Here is a 19109-nt window from a genome sequence, read left to right on the forward strand (position 1 = left end):
TATCGCATGGAGAATGGTCGATTAAAATTAACGGAGAGTTTTGTTGGGCTAATCGTAGAAGTTTGGGGGTGTTGGAGGGTGGTTTGTGGCAGGAAGAGTCTCAACCCTTGGCGAAAAAGGGCCAGGGACCAAGTTTCGAGGGCCGGATTCACTCGTAAATATCTCAAAACGACTTAATTTCGTGGCGCTGCGAGCGAATAAAATCTCGAGCTGGTGAAAAATGCAGACATTCGCTCGGGGGCCAAAGGTGTGTGCGGTTGGAAGTTGGAGGGAGGGAGAGCCCGAGAGCCGATTCCGAGTGACCAATGGGAAAAGAGAGAAGGAAAAATGTTCACGATAACTCTCATCCACTCCGTGGCAATTTTAGCTTCGCGCGATTTATATGGCTAATCCTCGCACGTTTTTTGCCTCGTTGCTTTTATATACCCCAGGTATATCTAGCGGAGCTAGGGCGTAACTCAGGCTGACGGCAGTCCGGTTTGATTGGTCCGTGACCGGATACCCTCCGAGAAATTAACGTCACGATTCTTTATTTCCACGAACCTCCCGCGCCCGAGAAAGCGAGGACCCAACTTACCCCCGTCACCGACTTACCACTACGCCAATGCTGTCACGGGGATTCCGCCGATCCGATTAGCTATACTCGCACACGAGTCTTAATGGAAATTTATCCCTCTGGAAAAGCCTCTGGAAAAACTCATCCACCCTTCCCGTCAAATTAATCCAATCTTCATCCCTAGCTCCAGTCCTTTATTAATTCCCATCGATCCACAACTTTACAAATTAATTCATTAATTTCATTAAACTCAATCCCACACACACATTTTTCTACTTGCATCTAGCTCTTGCTGTAGCCTGCCTTAATAACGGTCGCTCCTACAAAGAATCCACGGCGATAGTTGCTTCGAGAGAAAATCACTTAGAGTTTTGCAGCGTGTACCAGGGAGGAGAAGTGAAAATTTGCGGTATCCCAGATTCTTAACGAACAAGTCGGAGCGTACTCGATATTACACGGAGAAATTCATTAATGATAATTTTATGCCCAGTGCTGTTCGCAGGTAATTATTGTAACCGGTACACGAAAGGGGCCGAGATTATATCTATACCCGGCCATTCAAATAAGATGCCTCCAAGTACAATTCAACTATCAGCGAGGCTCGATTGAATCATTTTATTCCACGTTCGTTGTAAAAATATTCCGCCGTAATTAGACGAGTAGGAGAATTTCTAATTTACCAAAATTATTCGCTGTTTGCGTCCCTTGGACAAATTCCCCTCGTACGCTCCATCTCCAGTAAATTTTTTCCGATCGAATCAATACCCTCTTCTTTTGTCGCAAGGTTTACAATTAATAAACGAATTCTGTGCTTTTTTGTCCCGAGATCGAATAAAGTGAAAGATTTACTCTCGCATCGCTGGGAAATAATTGCGTACCTCGCCCAATGGCTGGGAAACTTTCAAGTAACGCGCGCTTCTCGTTATCCAATTATATCGATTTGCTCGGTGAAAAAAGCCGATCGCCAAGAATTCGATGCTGAAACTCCGCAACTGGACGAGGAGAATTCCACGCGGTACTTTCAAAAGACAGTCACGATCCTCCTGCTGCAATTGAATCGAGCTCTTTTTTCGAAGATTGGTTATGAATAAAAAGTTGGAGAAAAAATGAAAAAGAATGAGAAAGTAGAGTATCGCGGGTTTACGATGGATTAAAGCGGCCTTATTGTTTTCAAGCGCAATGCGTTTGGTAGGAAGAAGCGAAAATCGTATGGAGGCGCGCGCTTGACATTTAATTGCTTCTCGAGATTTACGATGACCTGGCCCCATTGCTGGCATTGCGGCTATTCCGCTTGACTCCAAACGAATGACTGTCCAGTCCACTTGAAATCACTGCCACTCCTCTCCCAAACCATTCCCAAAATCCACTCACAGTTTCACCAACGTCATCGCTGCGTTCCTGCACAGCTTCACTCAAAACGAGATCCAATTTTTCTCCCTGAAAATCCCGGCCAGACGCACGCCCACTTCTAAAACATTCGGCAGTTTATAAATCTTTTCTAAAATCACGCGTATACAACTCTCCGACTACTCCTTTCGAAACGAGATGAAATTATCGTAGCATCCCACAATTACCCGTATAATCATGGCGATATATACAGTCGTAGTTATGAAAATTCGTGACCCGGATGCCCCGTTAATTAGTCGCTGTGTCCTTGGCTGGCATAGCAGGAGAATTCCACGAGCGAATCGCGTACGAATGATCGGTAGGTGGATGTAGAAGAGTATAAAATGGCGAGAGACGGCGTGGTGTAGAAGTGGAGCATCCTCGTAGGGAGGAGAGGGAGGGGAGGGGGGTGAGCGTCGTTGGCGAAGCTGAGTCTGACATTAACCCTCGTGAAAGCGATTTATCGCTCCTCCGGGTGCCACGAGGGAAACGAGGAAGAGAAGAAGAGTAGGAATAGGGTATGGGATGAGGAGGGAGTAGGGGGAGGGAGTATGGTAGATGAGTTGCCTGGACGAGGAAGTCGATGAGGTAGCTCAGCTAGGGCGTCACGTACCCAGGAAACTTTCCCAATATCCCTGCGTATATCACGCCAGTTCAAACCAATGCGCGTTAATAACCTTACTTTATATATAGCATATATATGTATATATATATTAGCTTACAATTCTCTCCCCGACACCCCTCCCTTTTATTCGAGCAGCAGCCACCAAGCATCACGTATGATCCATCAAATTTCCATTCTCATCCCACTTTTCACGATTCCCCAGTCTCTCAACGCCCTCGCTTGTTCTCGCAACTCGAAAAATCCCAGTGTCTCAGTGAGAGAGACCTGTAAAATAATTTCTTACGCTCTGTAGGGAATGGGGAGCGTCGGCGGTTAGAGAGGGCTCGGTATCCTTCCTATATAGCGAGGAGTGGTTAAAAATGGAAAGAAGGGGTGAGCCAGAGGGGGAAGGGGGGGGGGAAAGGAGGAGAGGAGAAGAACGGGGGCCGGTTGGTATACGGTCGATTTATCGCGACTGCTCTGTGGAAAGGGTGGGGCGGTGCAAGCTTCCGGGGGTGGAAAAGGGAATTGAACAACAAAGTTCCCCAATATCGGCCGCGCCTACTTCTGCCAAGTTCCGGCGACCAAAAGCAGATATTAAACTTAATATACGGCTGCAATTAGGCGCAGGCCCTCCAAAGCCACCCTCGTTCTTGAGGACCGCCAGTGTCAGCCATAACTCCTCGTCCGTTAAATCACTCACGACGTTGCGCTAATTAGCAAGAACACCTACGCGCGCCGAGTGCACGAAATTAGAGTCCTTCTCCCACTTACCGAGAAAAACACCCTAAACTTAGGCCACCCCTCTCTCTCTCTCTCTCTCTCTCTCTCTCTCTCTCTCTCTCTCTGCAACAAATGTAGCCAGGAACGAGGCTGAATAACATTTTATCCCACTAATGAGAGAGTACGCGAGATAGAGAGATAAAGAGATAGAGAGAGCGAGAGAGCAAATGTAACGGGGTAGATATTCTCCAAAGAATTCCAATGCTATAAGTTGAATTTAATTAGAATATTATTGGTGAAAGAAGCAATTTCATAGTGGAATATTTAATTGGCAAAGCAGATATGGGAAGAGTGCAATTGGTTTTATTCGTAGCTCGTAGGGAGTTTAATTTATGATTATTGATCGTAGGAGGTATTAGAGTATATTTCTTGGCGAGAAAGAAGGCAGCATAAGCGCGCGGGGATCCAAAATAGACAGGCGTATTTATGGGCGCGCAATCAGGTTCGCAGCCGGTGTCCGCAGATCAGCGAGCGTCGGAAGGCCGGGTAAAGGGAAACGAACGGGATGCAGCGAAGGTTGCTGGCTGCCCTGCCTGATACGCCGTCAGCAGGATGAAATGGTTCCCCTCCGGTTGCCTAGGAAACCGTGGCCCACCCTCCGCGGACCCTCCTCACCCCTCTCCACCGATCCAGCGCCAGCAAACTCGCACACCACCCTCCAACACACACGGAAAACTACGACGATAGAAACCATGAAATTCTCGTCTACACGCGATCCACCTTTTGTCTGTGTGTGTGTGCGGAGACCTCTGTGTGGAGAGCGCAGTCGAAGCTGTAGCTGTATATATATATGTATATATATATATACACACGTACACAAGTCGATCTCCCGGTCCGCTTACGTTCGTGTGGCAACCCACCCAACCTGGACCCGACTGCCGAGAACGGCCATGCTGAATTCAATATCAGCATTCTCTGCATTCTCCAGGAATTTTCTGCTCGACACTGAACGATACCTACTTGATGACTTGGTCTGCATCGACACGTGCAAGTCTCTCCCGTAAGTCAAAGAAACCCATTTCACGGAAGAGCCATCTTCATCCCTTCTCCGTCCGTCCTAGCTCATACGTGACTCATCCTTTCGTCAAATTTCAACGCGCGCGAGCTTCGTTATCGGACATTTTAAATTCCATCTCCATTGCATGCACCAGACGCCGAAATTCGTCGACCGCGCGTTTTCATGAAACGTTAATGCTCCATCGGTCGCATCTTGTCAAATTCCTCGGCAAAAAAATTCTCCTCGTTTTTCAGATCCCACCGAGAGAAATGCTCGGTTTGCGAGAATCGATTGGCTAAGCGCGATGGACTTATATATATGTATATGTATTATATATCTGATGTTATTTGCGAAACGATAAATTTGTAGGAAATTTCGTTTGGATGATAATCCCCGCTGATGGCTTTCGTCGGCTGTTTGCGCGTTCACTTTGGTCGGCCAACTTCAAAGAGTCGCGATCCCGATCTGGACAGAAAAATATTCACGTAGGTGGGAAAAGTAGATTGCATATCTCTGGCAGAATCCGGTACCGCTAGCCATGTACCTGAATAATTTTGCATAATGGGCCATTTCTAAATGCGTAGTACAAGAGGAGAAAATTCAATGAGAGACGAGATTGGCGTATTTCTAAAATCGGGGTAATTATTGTGTCACGAGGAGAACCGTAGATATATAGAGATATGAAAGTTGGTTTATTTCGGTGTAGGAGTGCGGGAAAAATGTTGCCGGTGGTTCTCCGGCGTATATATGTCTGTCACGGAGTCGCCAGTGTGTCGCCTGGCTCGACTATCCGTTGAATAGACTTCGCTCGCTATACTCAGAAATTCCATTATCATTTAAAATTTATGTCTTCTCGAAAATGACACGTCATTTTCCTCACGTATCGATCTCTCGAAATATCATGTAGCATGTTTCTCAAAGATTATTTAAGAGAGGAAAAAAGTAGTTGGATGCGCGCGGTTACTCGCGATGCAAGATATCGTTGATATATTTGATCGGTTTGACGAGCAATTGCATTTTTGATTGTCCTCTATGGTTGCGAAGGCTAGTTTTCTCCTGGAGGGATAGAATGGCCGCTGAGAGTTTGGCGTTGGAAATGATGATATTAGTGGTGCTCTCCGACTGGAAGGCAACCGGTTCTACCGGCAATCTACGAGATAAACTTGCATTCTCTCCCCTGGACGATGAAACGCGACAAGATTATTTTCAAGGTAGCGTCAAAATAGATCGTGAGGAATTGAGCATTGAACTTTAATATTGCAATGTAGAAATATGTAGATGGGCTTCCCCGCCGCACGCCCAAATGGCTTCATTCGATAAAAGCTTTAGCATAAATGCCAGATAAATTTCGGCCTATTCAATAATCGAGAGGCAAGATCCAATGAATTGATATTTTTCACGGCACTCCGGGACCGCCCGGGCTTTACGATATATAGACCGGCAATAGCGTACTTGCTCTCGCGCAGGTACGTACCTGCTTCTGACTTTTTACCTGGTTACGAACCTGCATTTCGATAACTACCCAAACACCATAAAAAATTCACTACAGCCCCCTTTACGACTCCGACTATGACTGCTCCTCCGGAGAAAGTCAGTCTGGACGAGGTAGGGAGGGGGGGTGGGGGATGCTCTCCCTGAAAGGGTTCCACAATGACTGACTTTTCCTGACAGCATTGAGCAACTTTCCTTTTTTACACTCCTTTTTCAACCCCTGCAATAAACTGACCATCCGTAGCATTTTTTACGCAAGAGAAAGCAGGGAGAGAGTTAAGATTTGTGACCCGATGAGCGAAGTGTGCGGGTCAGTTAGGTAAGGAAAAAAGGGCTGCGAGACAACCGAGCGGAAATAATCGTTGTGAGAAATGTGGAATACACGTAACGCTGGGCTAAAATAAAACGACTAATGGAAAAAGTGGAGAAAAGAAAGAATATACGATATTAACTTGTGCTGAAAGGTTTTGCATTAAAGGTAACATCGGCAGAGATATTGGGCCGCGTGTAAGGGATATTCTATTAAAATATAGAGGGTGAGAGGAAGGCGCGGTATAGTATCACGTTGCTACGCGTCATTTTCACACATTGCAAGGTGGAAAAGACTAACACGAGACTTACGATAAATCCCTGTTGCTTGTCCAGACAGGAAGCTGCACGAATATCAGCAAACCTATCTCGATGAACGGCATCAGACCTGTCTGAACCTCCACGTTTCGACGTTTCCAGGTCCGAACGGGTGCCCGAGGCGTCGTGGCCGGCAAACCTACACCCGCTTCCAGACCCTCGAGCTGGAGAAGGAGTTCCACTTCAACCATTACCTGACGAGGCGGCGTCGCATCGAGATCGCGCATGCGCTGTGCCTGACGGAGCGGCAGATCAAGATTTGGTTCCAGAATCGGCGGATGAAGCTGAAGAAGGAGCTGAGGGCGGTGAAGGAGATCAACGAGCAGGCGAGACGGGAGAGGGAGGAGCAGGACATGATGAAGAAGCAGCAGGCGGAAAAGCAGGCGAAGATGCAGCAGGAGCAGCAGAACGCCGCTATGCATCAGCAGCAGCAGCAGCAACAGCAGCAGCAGCATCACGTGGGCGGCCTCGACAAGACGCAGAGCGACCTTCTGAAGGCGGTCAGTAAGGTGCCGACATAGGAGACCTTGCTGAGGCGGCTCCCCTTCTTTTAAAGCTGCGCTCAACCCAGTCATGCAGAGACCAACGGTAACGTCATCCCGTCAGCGAACTCTTCAAGGTCCATCCAAGATCAAGCAGTAACTGGAGAAACATAGAGAGAGAGAGAGAGAGAGAGAGAGAGGTAGGGAGAGAGGAGATTTCAAGTCATTGCAAGCTAGAGGCAGATTATCTGCACCGGTGACCTTGACGACCGCATCTCACCTTCGACCTCTTCGTCCTCTCTTTGCCACACGTACTGGAGGCGCGTAGGAGGAGCCCTCGACCGCGTACTTACTTGGCCCGGAGAATCCCCTCAAGGACATTCCGGCCTTCGACTGATTCTTAGAGCGTATGTGTATTTTCTTTTTAACGGGGGCTCTACGGCGCTCTCGCAGCGAGACTCGCTGGATTTCCCGCGGGACTGGATAACACACGGTTTTTCGTAAAGAGGCGCTTTTAACGCTGGACCAGAGCCACTTGGCCGACATACTCCGAGATCGCGAGAAGAGACTGTCGTGATTCGTTAGTGTGGTGAGGAGGGGTGGAGGGGTGAAGAGAAACAAGGACGCGCTTCGACGGAAGAAGCCATTGATCCAAGGTCGAGCCGGAGGAGTCAAGCCCGATTGTGCGAAAATTGCAGCATCCTTGAGCCAAGCTTCGAGCCCCGATGGATCTCATAGACGTTTCGCGAATCAGAAAATCCACGTATACGATGGTTCTCATTCGGTAAGAGAGGCCAGCGAGAGAGAAAGAGAGAGATAGAGAGAGAAACGAACGCCGTGGCATCGACGCTTTCCCATGATCAGAATTATCCGAACTCACCTGGACGAAGCTACGATTTCAACGGAAGAATCGTGAATAATCCGCTGTCGCAATAATTCGTAGGGTATTCTGGTGTTGGGAGTTATCACAGGGATTAACTGGACGAATGGTACGGTGCTCGAGGATAATCCAGGCTCTCTCGGAATTGGCCACGAAGAAGGAGACTGTCGGTTCAACGAAACGAGAGAGAACTCTGCTCGATAGGATCGACGATTCCCAGGGCAGAACGTTTAACGATGCCGAGCAAACGAGGAATCGATCGTTACTAGTGACGCGAAGACTGCGATTGGACATTGGATTCCCGTTCCTGGAACAACGAACTATCTCTCGAACGACAAAGGACTCATCGGATACCTCGAATATTTTTCATCCAGATAACCGATGTAAGATTGCGACTAAAACACTCCGTGCAGGAATCGCGTCGATTGCAGCCATATTACCGAACGATCATTTTTCTTTTCTTTAGCGTACCCCCGATGACCTTGATAAGGTCACACACTCCGCAATGGACTATGATTGTTTTACATCGACGCTCGATGACCCAGTGATTTACACGGCGACCAGGCGGAAAGTTTATTTTTTTAATCGTGCGACTGTCCACCCCGCTTTCTTTTTTACCAGTCAAAATTTGTGCATCGAGTTTTTCTTTTGTTTTCCTTCCAGCTTCGCTCCCGAGTATCTACAAAGCGACCGTCAATCTAGCTCGCATTCTTTGCCAACTCCAACGTCAGTTTCGAGCAAAGCAATAAATTAACGACGCGTACTTAACGGATCCGCGATTTTCCTAGTTCGAGTGATCGAAAGATTTTTCTACCAGACTTTCAGGTGATTTCGGCGAAAAACGCTTCTCCTTTGTTACACGAATCTTTTTTACGCCTTTAGATAAGAGTCATGGTTACGTTATTCTTTCTCAAGATTGATTTTTGTCTTTAACGTTGAGTTTTGTTTCTATATTACACTCGCTATTGCGTGTTTTCTTATCGTTCTTTAAAAAAAGTGAAAAATCCGATTTCGTTATTTGTTCTCGGTTATCTTGTTTGTTGTTTCTTCATGTATTTGTTCGGTTTTCGTTTGTATGAGCAAACTTGGTTTTGTTCTCGAATCGAGTTAAAGGGGAGTGAGAGAGAGAGAGAGAGAGAGAGAGAGAGAGAGAGAGAGAGAGAGAGAGAGAGAGATAAAGTGAGAGCGAGGGAGAAAGAGAGAAAAAGATTTTCCTAACGACACATATATGGTACACTCGCAAGGCGTTCAGAGAAAAAATCACCGGAAGAGTATCTCAACTCTTAGTACATTAAATACGTAATTTGGTGTCAGGGTAGACCTTTCCCTAGTTATAGAAGCCACTTGTTGGTATTACTTGCTTAGAATTCGTCAAAAGAGATAAAAAGCAAAAGAAGAATGAAGAGTCTCATTTCGGATGATACAAAAATTTTTATCTATTATTTTTTTCTCTCCCGAAAATCAACGCGATTCATACCTGGGCTCTGACGCTCGTCTAGCATTTACGATATTTTTTCGCGCAAGTCCCCAATGACAAGAAACAATCGGTGAAATTCAAGGCTAACAAATGTTTTTGCTCAAAATCTCGACGCTCCGTCATCACGAGGACTCTAAAGAATAAACAAAACATATATACGTAATATGGAAAAAGAGATATTTTCCAACTGCCTCAGTGTCCACGGTATGAAACGTCTAATAATAGAACGACGTAAATTTATAATGTACACAATATATAAATAAATAAATAAATATATTATATATATGAGAAAATATACATAAATATATGTATATTAAAAATAGTAAGTATATTATATACATAAACCAGAAAAGATATATGAGGAAAGAGAGACAAAAACCTGTTTTACCATGCTCTAAGAAAAAAGATTAGAAAACTAAGCTATTGCATGATTAGATTACGTATGTAATTTACGTAAAAAAAAGGAGCATTGTTAATTAACAAAAATAAGAAAGAAAGAGAGAGAGAGAGAATGAGAGATTTAAAAAAAAAAGGAGAATATATGAAAAAATTGTAATCCGACAAGCAACTACAGACGTCCCAAGGCAAAGCGCATCTAGATAAAAATAAAGTCGTACTCATATAACATTCTATACTGTTAATAACCTAATTATTATAAATAATTACTATCCATACGTATATTAATAATTAAGCTGCGTATGCGAGTCCGCACATGATGTACTCACGTATTATGTCCCACATAGCGAAGTACCTAAAAACAATAATGCTAATTAAACCCTAACGATATTTATAAATACTTTGTGTAGCGAAAGGAAGAAAAACAGCACATGACGATTGCTGCACATAATCAAGCAAACTGAAAACTCCTCCTCGTCGATGTACCAGTAAGCTAATTCACGTTAGAGCGATCGAGCCAATAGAATTTTCCGATCTGTCGAACATCTTCGCTATCAATGCATGAACGGAGACACGCATTAACACACAAATAGTCTCGTCGCGTATGTGTAATTGTATATCGGGCCTGGCCGATCACGGCTATCGATCGGGAGTCGAGACAAGAAATTGACGCGGAGGAGGAAAATTCGACTTGTGAGTTTGAGGATATTTTGGTTGTTCTGTGTCGAAGCGTCGAAGCAAGTGTGATCGCGTTTGAAACGTATACGTAAGTGAGAGAGAGAACATGAGAAATAAAGAGACCGAGAAAGAGAGAAAGAACACAAAACGTTAAATAGGAGATTCGATCACGAGAGAAAGTTGTATCTATTTGTAGAAAGCTTTACATATGAAACTATTTACTATTAATGGTGATTATATTAATATTATTATTATTATTAATTATTAATATTAATTATTATTAATTTTATTATTATCATTATTAATTATTATATTATATATGATACTAATTATTATTATTATTATTGCTAGTTACGTTTTGATGTTATATTGCGTATCGTTAATAATTAATGAGCGCGAGTTCTGCAGTGGCGGCGCCGATACGTCCGACAAACTAGAGATATACGTAACGCGTAATTATTATTACAATTAGTAGACGAGAATTTGTACAGAGACATGTGTAGAGACTTCTGAGCGGCCGTGTTAGTTTCTACTTATTATAATATATAAATATAAATATGATATTAAGTCGTAACGCTAGTGCAGCTGAATGGGAGAGTGAAAATTTTCACCGAGTACGCGCATTCAATTAGAGAAAGAAGCTCGGTAATCACAGAATGGGACGCGAGAAATGCACTTTAGCGCTTAATAACGCATCGTACTTTGCGAGAAATTCCCAGTGTTCTATTAAGTTTAGCATTTTTGTTTTTCATTGTTTCTATTTTGTTGTTCGTGTTATCTTTATCCCATGGTAAAACCGTGGTCCGGAAAAGTTTGTTGTTTTACTTTTAGACGACCATTCGTTATTGCAATTGCGTTTCGTTCAACGGCGTCCCAGTCTGAGTCTAATTATTACTAAACGACAGTAAGCGCGCGAGAGCTTTAGGGTGAGGGAAGCTTTTAGAATTAAGTGAGCGGGCGCCGTCCACGTAGGAAGAAAAAGCTTTCTCTCTTGTCTCTAAAACTTCGGCGAAGAAAAAGCCCATTTAGATTATTACTCCAAAATAATTGACACGCGTAATCATATCATGTATCGTTCATAACGCTTATCCCCCCCCCCCCCTCACCCCCTCCCTCCTCTTTCCCACTACATATACACACACACTCATCCCAATCCAAATCATCCTTCTCCACGTCCAAACTCTCCCATCCCATGTTTACTCGTTCTAAACTTACCATTATCGTAGATGTATTATATTGAATTGAGAATATACCGACTAGCTAGTTATTAAAATACGATATGTTAGTAGTACAACTTGCCCGACTTGCCAAACTCGCGTAAATCAGGCCAAGTCCTGTGTAAAGCAGGATTTGCAAATGCGAATTAGAGGAAAGAAGAAACGACCTGGCGGAGAGTTTGTTGATTCTCCTTGCGACTCCTCCAATCCGAATTAGGAAGTTTCTAATGAACACTAAAGTGTGGCTCAAGCATTGCTAAATGGCGTAGAAATTAGGGAGCGAATGTTTCACGCACACGACTCTATACAGAATAAATGACTAAGATGTTTTTTTTTTTAGTGTGATCGTACAATCGTGTTTCTTACCATTGTACTCCTGTATTTCTTTCCGAATATGTGTGCGTGTATGTTTGCCATTCGTGCGGATTGTGCTTACGTATGTATGCATCAACGCGTTGCTGCGTGTAGTATGTATGTGGCTGTATGCGCGCGTGTGTGTGTGTGAGTGATAGAGCGAGAGAGAGAGAGAGAAGGTTTGTTGGAGTTTTCATTAGTGTGAATGCGCGCATGTGACCGTGTGCGGACTGAACAAGCACAAAAAGAAAAGCCAGAAGAGAGATTCGAGCGTGAAAAGAAAAAAATCTGTGAGTGGTGTCGCTACTATGTAAGAGCTGAATTAACGAAATTAAATTAGGCTTAATCCATACGATTAAAATATTATACCAGTTAGGTAGCCGAATCCGTCTCGCGGAACGCAGGATCGAGTTGAAATTGTTTGTTATATTTTCTTTACCTATAGATGTCATTGTTTATTTATGAACTGTTTATTTTACGTATTTTTTTCGTATATTTGTTTTTGTTAATGTGAAACGAGAGAGGTACTGATTGATTTTTTTATAAATAATAGTGTAGTGTGACTATCGCTTAACGTTTGTACCGTTTCGAGTATGTTATTATATAGAATTTTAAATATTGCGAAACTTGGAGGACGATGATTCTGTTACGTGCCATTTCTTTGATTTTCCATCCACTCGCGAGATCCCATGATCGAATTTCAACCAAATTAACTTTGCCTTCTTTCTCTTGCTACATCAGAAGGGGCCCGGAACAGTCTTGTCTCTCTCCAATCGACTGGTTGTAAAATACTTATTTCCGAGTTTTCCTTCTTCTCGCGATCAAAACTTTTTTTATTATTTCTCTTATCTATTTTTCACTTTTCTGTTTCGTCGTCCCTTTTCTTTCTATAATATAAATCCGAGTCGAAAAACAAGCACCGCAGAATCGGAACCAGACTAGACGCTCTTTAAGACTAATTAAGGGAAATCTATGTCGAAAAGCACAGTTCGTCAGATTTTGTGATTTATATGATAGGATCTTTTTTGGCGATTCTTGCTGATCGGAGAGGGGATTTCGCGTGTGATAATTCGTGTTTTATTGGAGATAACGAGGCAGCTCGTCGGTGTCTGGTTCCGGAAGTGGTTAGGTCGTCTAGCTAGGCCCAAGCTCCGAGTGCATCTTTCTCATGGCAGCTGTCCTTTAACGAATCTTAATAGTCCTACGTATTCGCAACTTGGTATCCTTCGCACATTCGCACCAAGGCGGCCACGTTTTAAGATTCTTAGTTGTTCGCCGCGATAATCGCCAGTGCTGAATTATCGCGTTTGTGTTTTAGCTATCGCGTACCGTGTGATCATGCCGATCGATAGATCAGAGATTTCATCGTTGATAGTTTTTTCACGCGCGTTTTGTTCCCCATTTGCCTAGGAAAAATAGTCGTATCTTACTTATGAATTTTCTACTTAAGGCGTTCATTAAGTCCGAAGTATGCTAGACGACTTTTTTATAACTTTTGTAACGAAAAATGGCGTGGAATGCTTCCGGAAAGGGCTTCGTTTACTCCGTGTAAAGGCAAAAATAGGAAAGGGATGGTGACAGAGATATAGGAGGAGGAGGAGGAGGAGGAGGAGGGAAAGGATAATTGGTAAACGAATAAAAGAGAGAGTGTGAGAGAAATGGAGAAGCATTTTTGATTTTCGCGCGAGCTCGCCGAATATAGGGGAAGAACGTCGGAAGGAATTTCTAGCGCACGCTACCGTCACGAGACAGTGACAAACTTAAAAGCCCTCACGTATTTTCTTGCTGTACCACAACTTCAACGAGCCGTGTGTTACTTTGGAAATCTCGATGTAAATATTAACAGTACGTAACGTTTAACATGCCCAGCGAGTGCAGCTCCTAAAGGGACAGTTAATTAACACGGTTATCAGCAACCTGCGGATCTTACGTAATGATGGATGATACCTTATTAATGTAAACCTATAACGATAAGAGAGCGTAGCTGTCCTTCAATACCTACCTACCTACCACGTTAAGTAATAAAGTAACAAAGTAATGGAGTCTCATGTCTACTGACTATTAAAGATATTAGTATTATACCACGAAGAAAGACGAAATGAACGACGAGGACGGTGGCGAGGAAGTAATCCATTGACAATGAATGTAAATGTATCCATTTTCGAAACTTGATGTAGAATTATACTCATAAGCTATATCTATGATATACAAACGAAATAAAAACATATAATAGTAAATTAAAACCTGTACTTTTCTTCTCTCACTTTTTGCGACACTTATCCCTGATTCCATTGAACGAAAGAAGCGAAATTATACATCGTATATATATTTATGTATATATACATGTTATTGCGCTCGAATGGCGAAAAAATACAAAATTATTACATCAATATTTAGACGAAGGGATGATTTTCTCAGGAGAGAGACGCTCGTATATCATATTACACGTATAGCCATGCAGCAATTGTCTCATTTTTTACGAGGAGTCTCTCTCCTGGGATTGGCACGTAGCTTTCCGGATCACTTGGAGAAAGCTACCCCTATTTTTTTCGTGCCCTTGATGCGTCGCATTTTCGCCACTTTTACGCTCCAAGGGACGGGACATTGAAATGGAAGCATCGAGTGGTCGCGTATGGCTGCAGATATTTCGGAATAACCGTATCGGTTTATGCGCCATGGTCCCCCAGGTTGGCTTCCGACCTCCTGCGCTCACCCATTCGCCTTGTACAATCCCTACATCCATTCCCTTCCATTATATATACACCATCCTTCTCTTATTCCGTGAAAAGCTTACCTTTTTCTCTTCAACTTTGACTGATTTCACATCGAGCACGTCGTAAACGCCCCCCCCCCCTCATTACCCTCCAAAAAACAACCAACAACCCTATAACAATTTGCAACAACCCCATAACGTCCCAGTTTTATTAATTCATCGAGCTCTTGGTGTTGATTAGAGAAAAAGTCTTATATATATATATATATATATATATATATATTATAGAATTAATCGAAAAAACTTGGCAATTTGCAACTTCGATCCCTGGATAAGTTTGATGGAACGACAAATTTCATCGGTATAGGTCCGCACTGAAAATAAGATCTACTCGACGTGGCGGCTTTCTCCTCGAGTTTTGAAGTCGTTGTAAGAGAGTGATGGAGCGAGAGAGGGGTTGAGGAGACGGACAGAAACAGCATGGAAACTGCCGTAAAATTACAGTGTAAAATGTTACGTGCAACGTGAAGCGCCAGCTCGCGAAATTTACGACTCCGAGTGCTGTAGCGATGAAAGACTCGTAAAGGCCCATAATTGCGTGTAAATGTTTTTGTTTTCGTTCGATCGTTAAGCACTCGCGTCCCGGGATTGATTTACCACTGCGTACTGAAAATCTAATGAATTTCATTTCAATCGTTCAATCTTTAATCGGTGATCTAACGTGTCCTATTCGGGAGCGAGGGACCTTCCAATGGGATATAATAATTTTTCTCCTCTACGTACCTATAAGTTGCCAATGCGTTGTTTTATAATACCTTTACCTTTCTCTTTCCCGAGTGTTTCTACGTTACACGCGTGCATTTAAACCGATACCTTTCATTATCCCGATCCGTGTACCTATACCAGTAGCAATGTGGAAAAAGGAATGATGAAATAAAGTGGCGAGCAATCCGATAAATTCTCATTACAATTTCTCGCATATTTTCTATAATCCAAGATTAACATGCCAATAATTAATTGACCTATGAGCAACTTGTTTATCTGGCGTTGAGTCCACGATTGACGAGCTGAAATAAATTTTCACGTACAGGTAGCCTGTGTGTAAATCTCCAAACTATTGGCCGATTATTGGTAAAAAGTTGGAGGGGGGTGGGGGGGGGGGGGGGATCTGGTACCTACTCCGGCGAGCAGGTAATAACGTAAACACGAAATTATAACCTCGTATTGCTGTCATGATGGGTGGTCGTAATGGCGAGTGGCCCTGTACATCGTTGCAAAGTCGATCGTGTATGGCACGCCGCCATTTCTCGAGGACCTTGGCAGTAATTTCGACCAATTTCAATGAGTGACGTCACGAGGGAAGCGTGCCGCAAACTGGCTTCCTTTCCCAGCCAGATAGGCCCGGTATCATCAGCACGCACTTAACTCGTCCCGTTAATCAGCCTTACCTACCGATTTTCTGCAACGCTCGCTTAAAAATTCGAAAATTATCAAAGCACTTCTCTAAGAGAAGAAAGAAAAAAGGGAGAAAAAATAAAACAGAAAAAAGAGATCGATAATAGAAAGAAATAGTTTTCCGTAGAACATCATTCGGACGAGAGATGCGTGGTTACGTGAAATTAGCTTTCTGCTTCGAAGAAACGAATTGGAATGCTCGAAAAATAGAACAATTAGAGGTTTACGAGTAAAGCGAATATCGGAGGGATCGGGTAGGAGAGCATTTATCCGTAGGAAAACATTTGACATAAATCTGCCAAGCCTTCACGATGTAATCTGGCAGTGGAGCGTTGAAAACCGCTCATTATCCTTGCATACGTTTATTCCAATTGCTGACGGTAGCTGGAATAGAGTGGCTACCCCACGTACTACTGCTATCGGTCGACATAATTTCGTATTCTCAATTATTATATCTGAGTCACGTTAAGTGTATATCCCATAGATTGGCTAGCTCCTTTGCAACGAACTTATATCCAAACTCAAAGGTCCATGAAAAATCGATTATTGCATATAATTCTATTAGAGATATTTTCACGTTGCTAAATTAATAATCGATATAATAGAATTTCTCTCTTTTTCCACCGACGTGGCATGGGGTGAGTGTGATAATTGTTCGGAACTGTGTTTGTGGAAAGTCTTAGGAGCAGGGAGTATAGTCGTGGGTCCTACATGGACGTGACGAATCAGAAAACGGTTTTGGTAGGGCGTGTTCGCGACATTAAAAGTCTCGAACAGGACTTTGTCGATCCGCAGAATCTTATTCTCCATGGTAATCGTAAGAATCAGCTGCGAGGAGGAACGAAAGCTGCGGATCCCGGTTTGCGAAACTCGTCCTGCTTTGTCCTGACATCCCGGAGGGTCCTCGCTGTTCCCGTGGAAGAAACGCCATTGGCATTCTCCATCGGACGCTCGGAGAATGCTAATTCCTCGAGGTTAGGGTTACCAACGTCTGGCGTTGAGTTATACACGAGCTCGTTCCCTTTCCTAAGGAGCCAACCAGTAGGAAAAAAGCTTCCCGGTTCCCGGGGGAGTAAGACGTGCTGCGAATCGACCAACAGAACGGACCCCTCCCCCGTCTATCGGGCCAATAAATTTATTTGCTGATCTAATAATTCCTTGCCAGCTACGCCCTTTCTTTTTCTTCCTTATAGCCCCCCTCTCCCCCCTTCTCCAAAAGAGAATACCAAACAGATGCATACAACGCAACATCGCAGATTTATCCAGAATGAAAAATTTTCTTCTATCTCTCTCTCTCTCTCTCGCTGCTATCTACATAGCTAAATATTGTACGCGAAACATTTTACAATATAGCCACAGTAAAATTACATATTAATCGATATCTGGCGTTAATTAAAATCGAGTATTTGCAGTACAAGACCCGGCAAGTCCATTAGCCCCAGTATAATTAACCGATTCCAGTTAGCTAAGCGTTTCCTCGGAAGATTAATAAGGCAGTGAGGCCGATAATAGAGCGTAACGAGCATTGCGCAATAAAGGCACTGGCAATTTAATTAACGGGGAGGACATAAGCGATACTGAAGAGAAATACAAAATAGAAGAGAGCGCGTAAGAGACCGGTTGAATTTTCAGGATCGAAGCGTCTGCCAGGCTTCCGGGTGTACTCGTCGTTCGACTCGTTCGAGGAATATACAAGAAGGATTGATGGAGGAGGGGAGGCAAGTTTAGTGAAAAAAAAGTATACACATGCACACACAAGAGAAAAGAAAGAGGAAGAGTGATTTGCCGGTTCGGCGACGCGTATGCTGACTTGTTTCAAAGGAGCGAGAAAGCGATAACGACGATCGTAATGTAATGTTACGAGCAACGGAGATAAGCACACACGTATACACTATACACACTTATATACATTCGTGGGTGAAGCGAACCGTGACAAGAAAGATGCTGCAAGAAAGAGCGAGAGGAGAGGAATCTTTTCTCACCAACTATACCGATACCACTTATGATTATATAGTCGCCATGATTGACGTCATTTTGGTGACGCGGAGGACTGCGGGCAGCTCTCAATTGCCATTGATAGGCATGTGGGATGAAAAGGACACAGAGTGAGGGTGGAGGGGGGAGTGAGAGATTCGTTTCTTTCGGCAAGCACGATTAGACAGGTATTACAGCTCTTAGAGATTGGGAGTTTGGTAAATGTTATACATGCCCCAGGACGATTACGGTCTCCCGTAAAGATTTCAATATAGGTACTGTTCGCCAATAGCCGAGTACAGCCTATTGAATTACTCAACAGTGAGGCGACCATAATTCAAATGGAGAGTTAGTGGCAGTAAGTGGAACACGTCGTCTACTGCTTATCGTGGTAGTTACATTTCGTCCACGAGCTTATTTTCGCTGTTCGCTAATTGAGATCGTATCTCTTTGGCCTTTATGGTGTTTCACTCCTCCGCGCGCAGCATAATGTAAATCCGCGCTTCTTTCTCTCTTTCTCCCTGCTTTTCTCACTCCCTGCTGCAACATTGAAATCGGCGCCGTTCCATTTACCTCAGTCAGAAAATCGCAGCTTTTAATGCTCCTCTTCGACTGCTCCGCTATAAATATATCGGCTAATGGGATTGGCTGGTATTCTCAGCGCTAAACGCGCGCCTCTCTAAATTTCGTCAATTAACCTTCGAGTACGCTCGCCTCTTTAAGCAAAGAAATACAAGCCCCCCTTACTCCCACCCCTCCTTCTCCTTTCCTCCATCAGGCTCAATCCTCCATCCAATTTTACGCGTTTGCTTTAATTGGCCAGAAATAAGCGACGCCTCGCCCACGAACCACCGCTCACCTGATTAAATTCCCATCAAGCTCACTTTCCTTACGTTCCATTTCCATATATACTCGAGTCCACCTCGCCTTACATTGTCCACCTTTATCGAACGGCTCCTGGATTTACTTGGGGCTAAAATCCCCGTGCGATTTGGAAATTAAATATTATAGCGATGCGTGTTCTTATTTGCATAATGTA

At 43.7% G+C, this 19109-nt stretch overlaps 1 protein-coding gene across 2 annotated transcripts in view; it reads left to right on the forward strand.

Annotated features, from left to right (window-relative positions):
* Nucleotides 1-14171, forward strand: part of abd-A (abdominal A) — a 29991-nt gene extending 15820 nt beyond the window's left edge. The window contains exon 3 of one of the 2 annotated variants that reach the window (XM_066726287.1): nt 6463-14171. In XM_066726287.1, coding sequence (XP_066582384.1) covers nt 6463-6965 — 503 coding nt within the window. In that variant the 3' untranslated portion in view covers nt 6966-14171. The remainder of the gene's footprint in view (nt 1-6462) is intronic. The other variant, XM_066726288.1, reaches the window with a different exon arrangement.
* Nucleotides 14172-19109: the final 4938 nt, after the last annotated feature.

This window comes from Prorops nasuta, unplaced genomic scaffold, assembly GCF_024137725.1.
Source record: "Prorops nasuta isolate Cenicafe-Biocafe unplaced genomic scaffold, Cenicafe_Pnas_1.2 PNAS00004, whole genome shotgun sequence".
Lineage (NCBI taxonomy): Eukaryota > Metazoa > Arthropoda > Insecta > Hymenoptera > Bethylidae > Prorops > Prorops nasuta.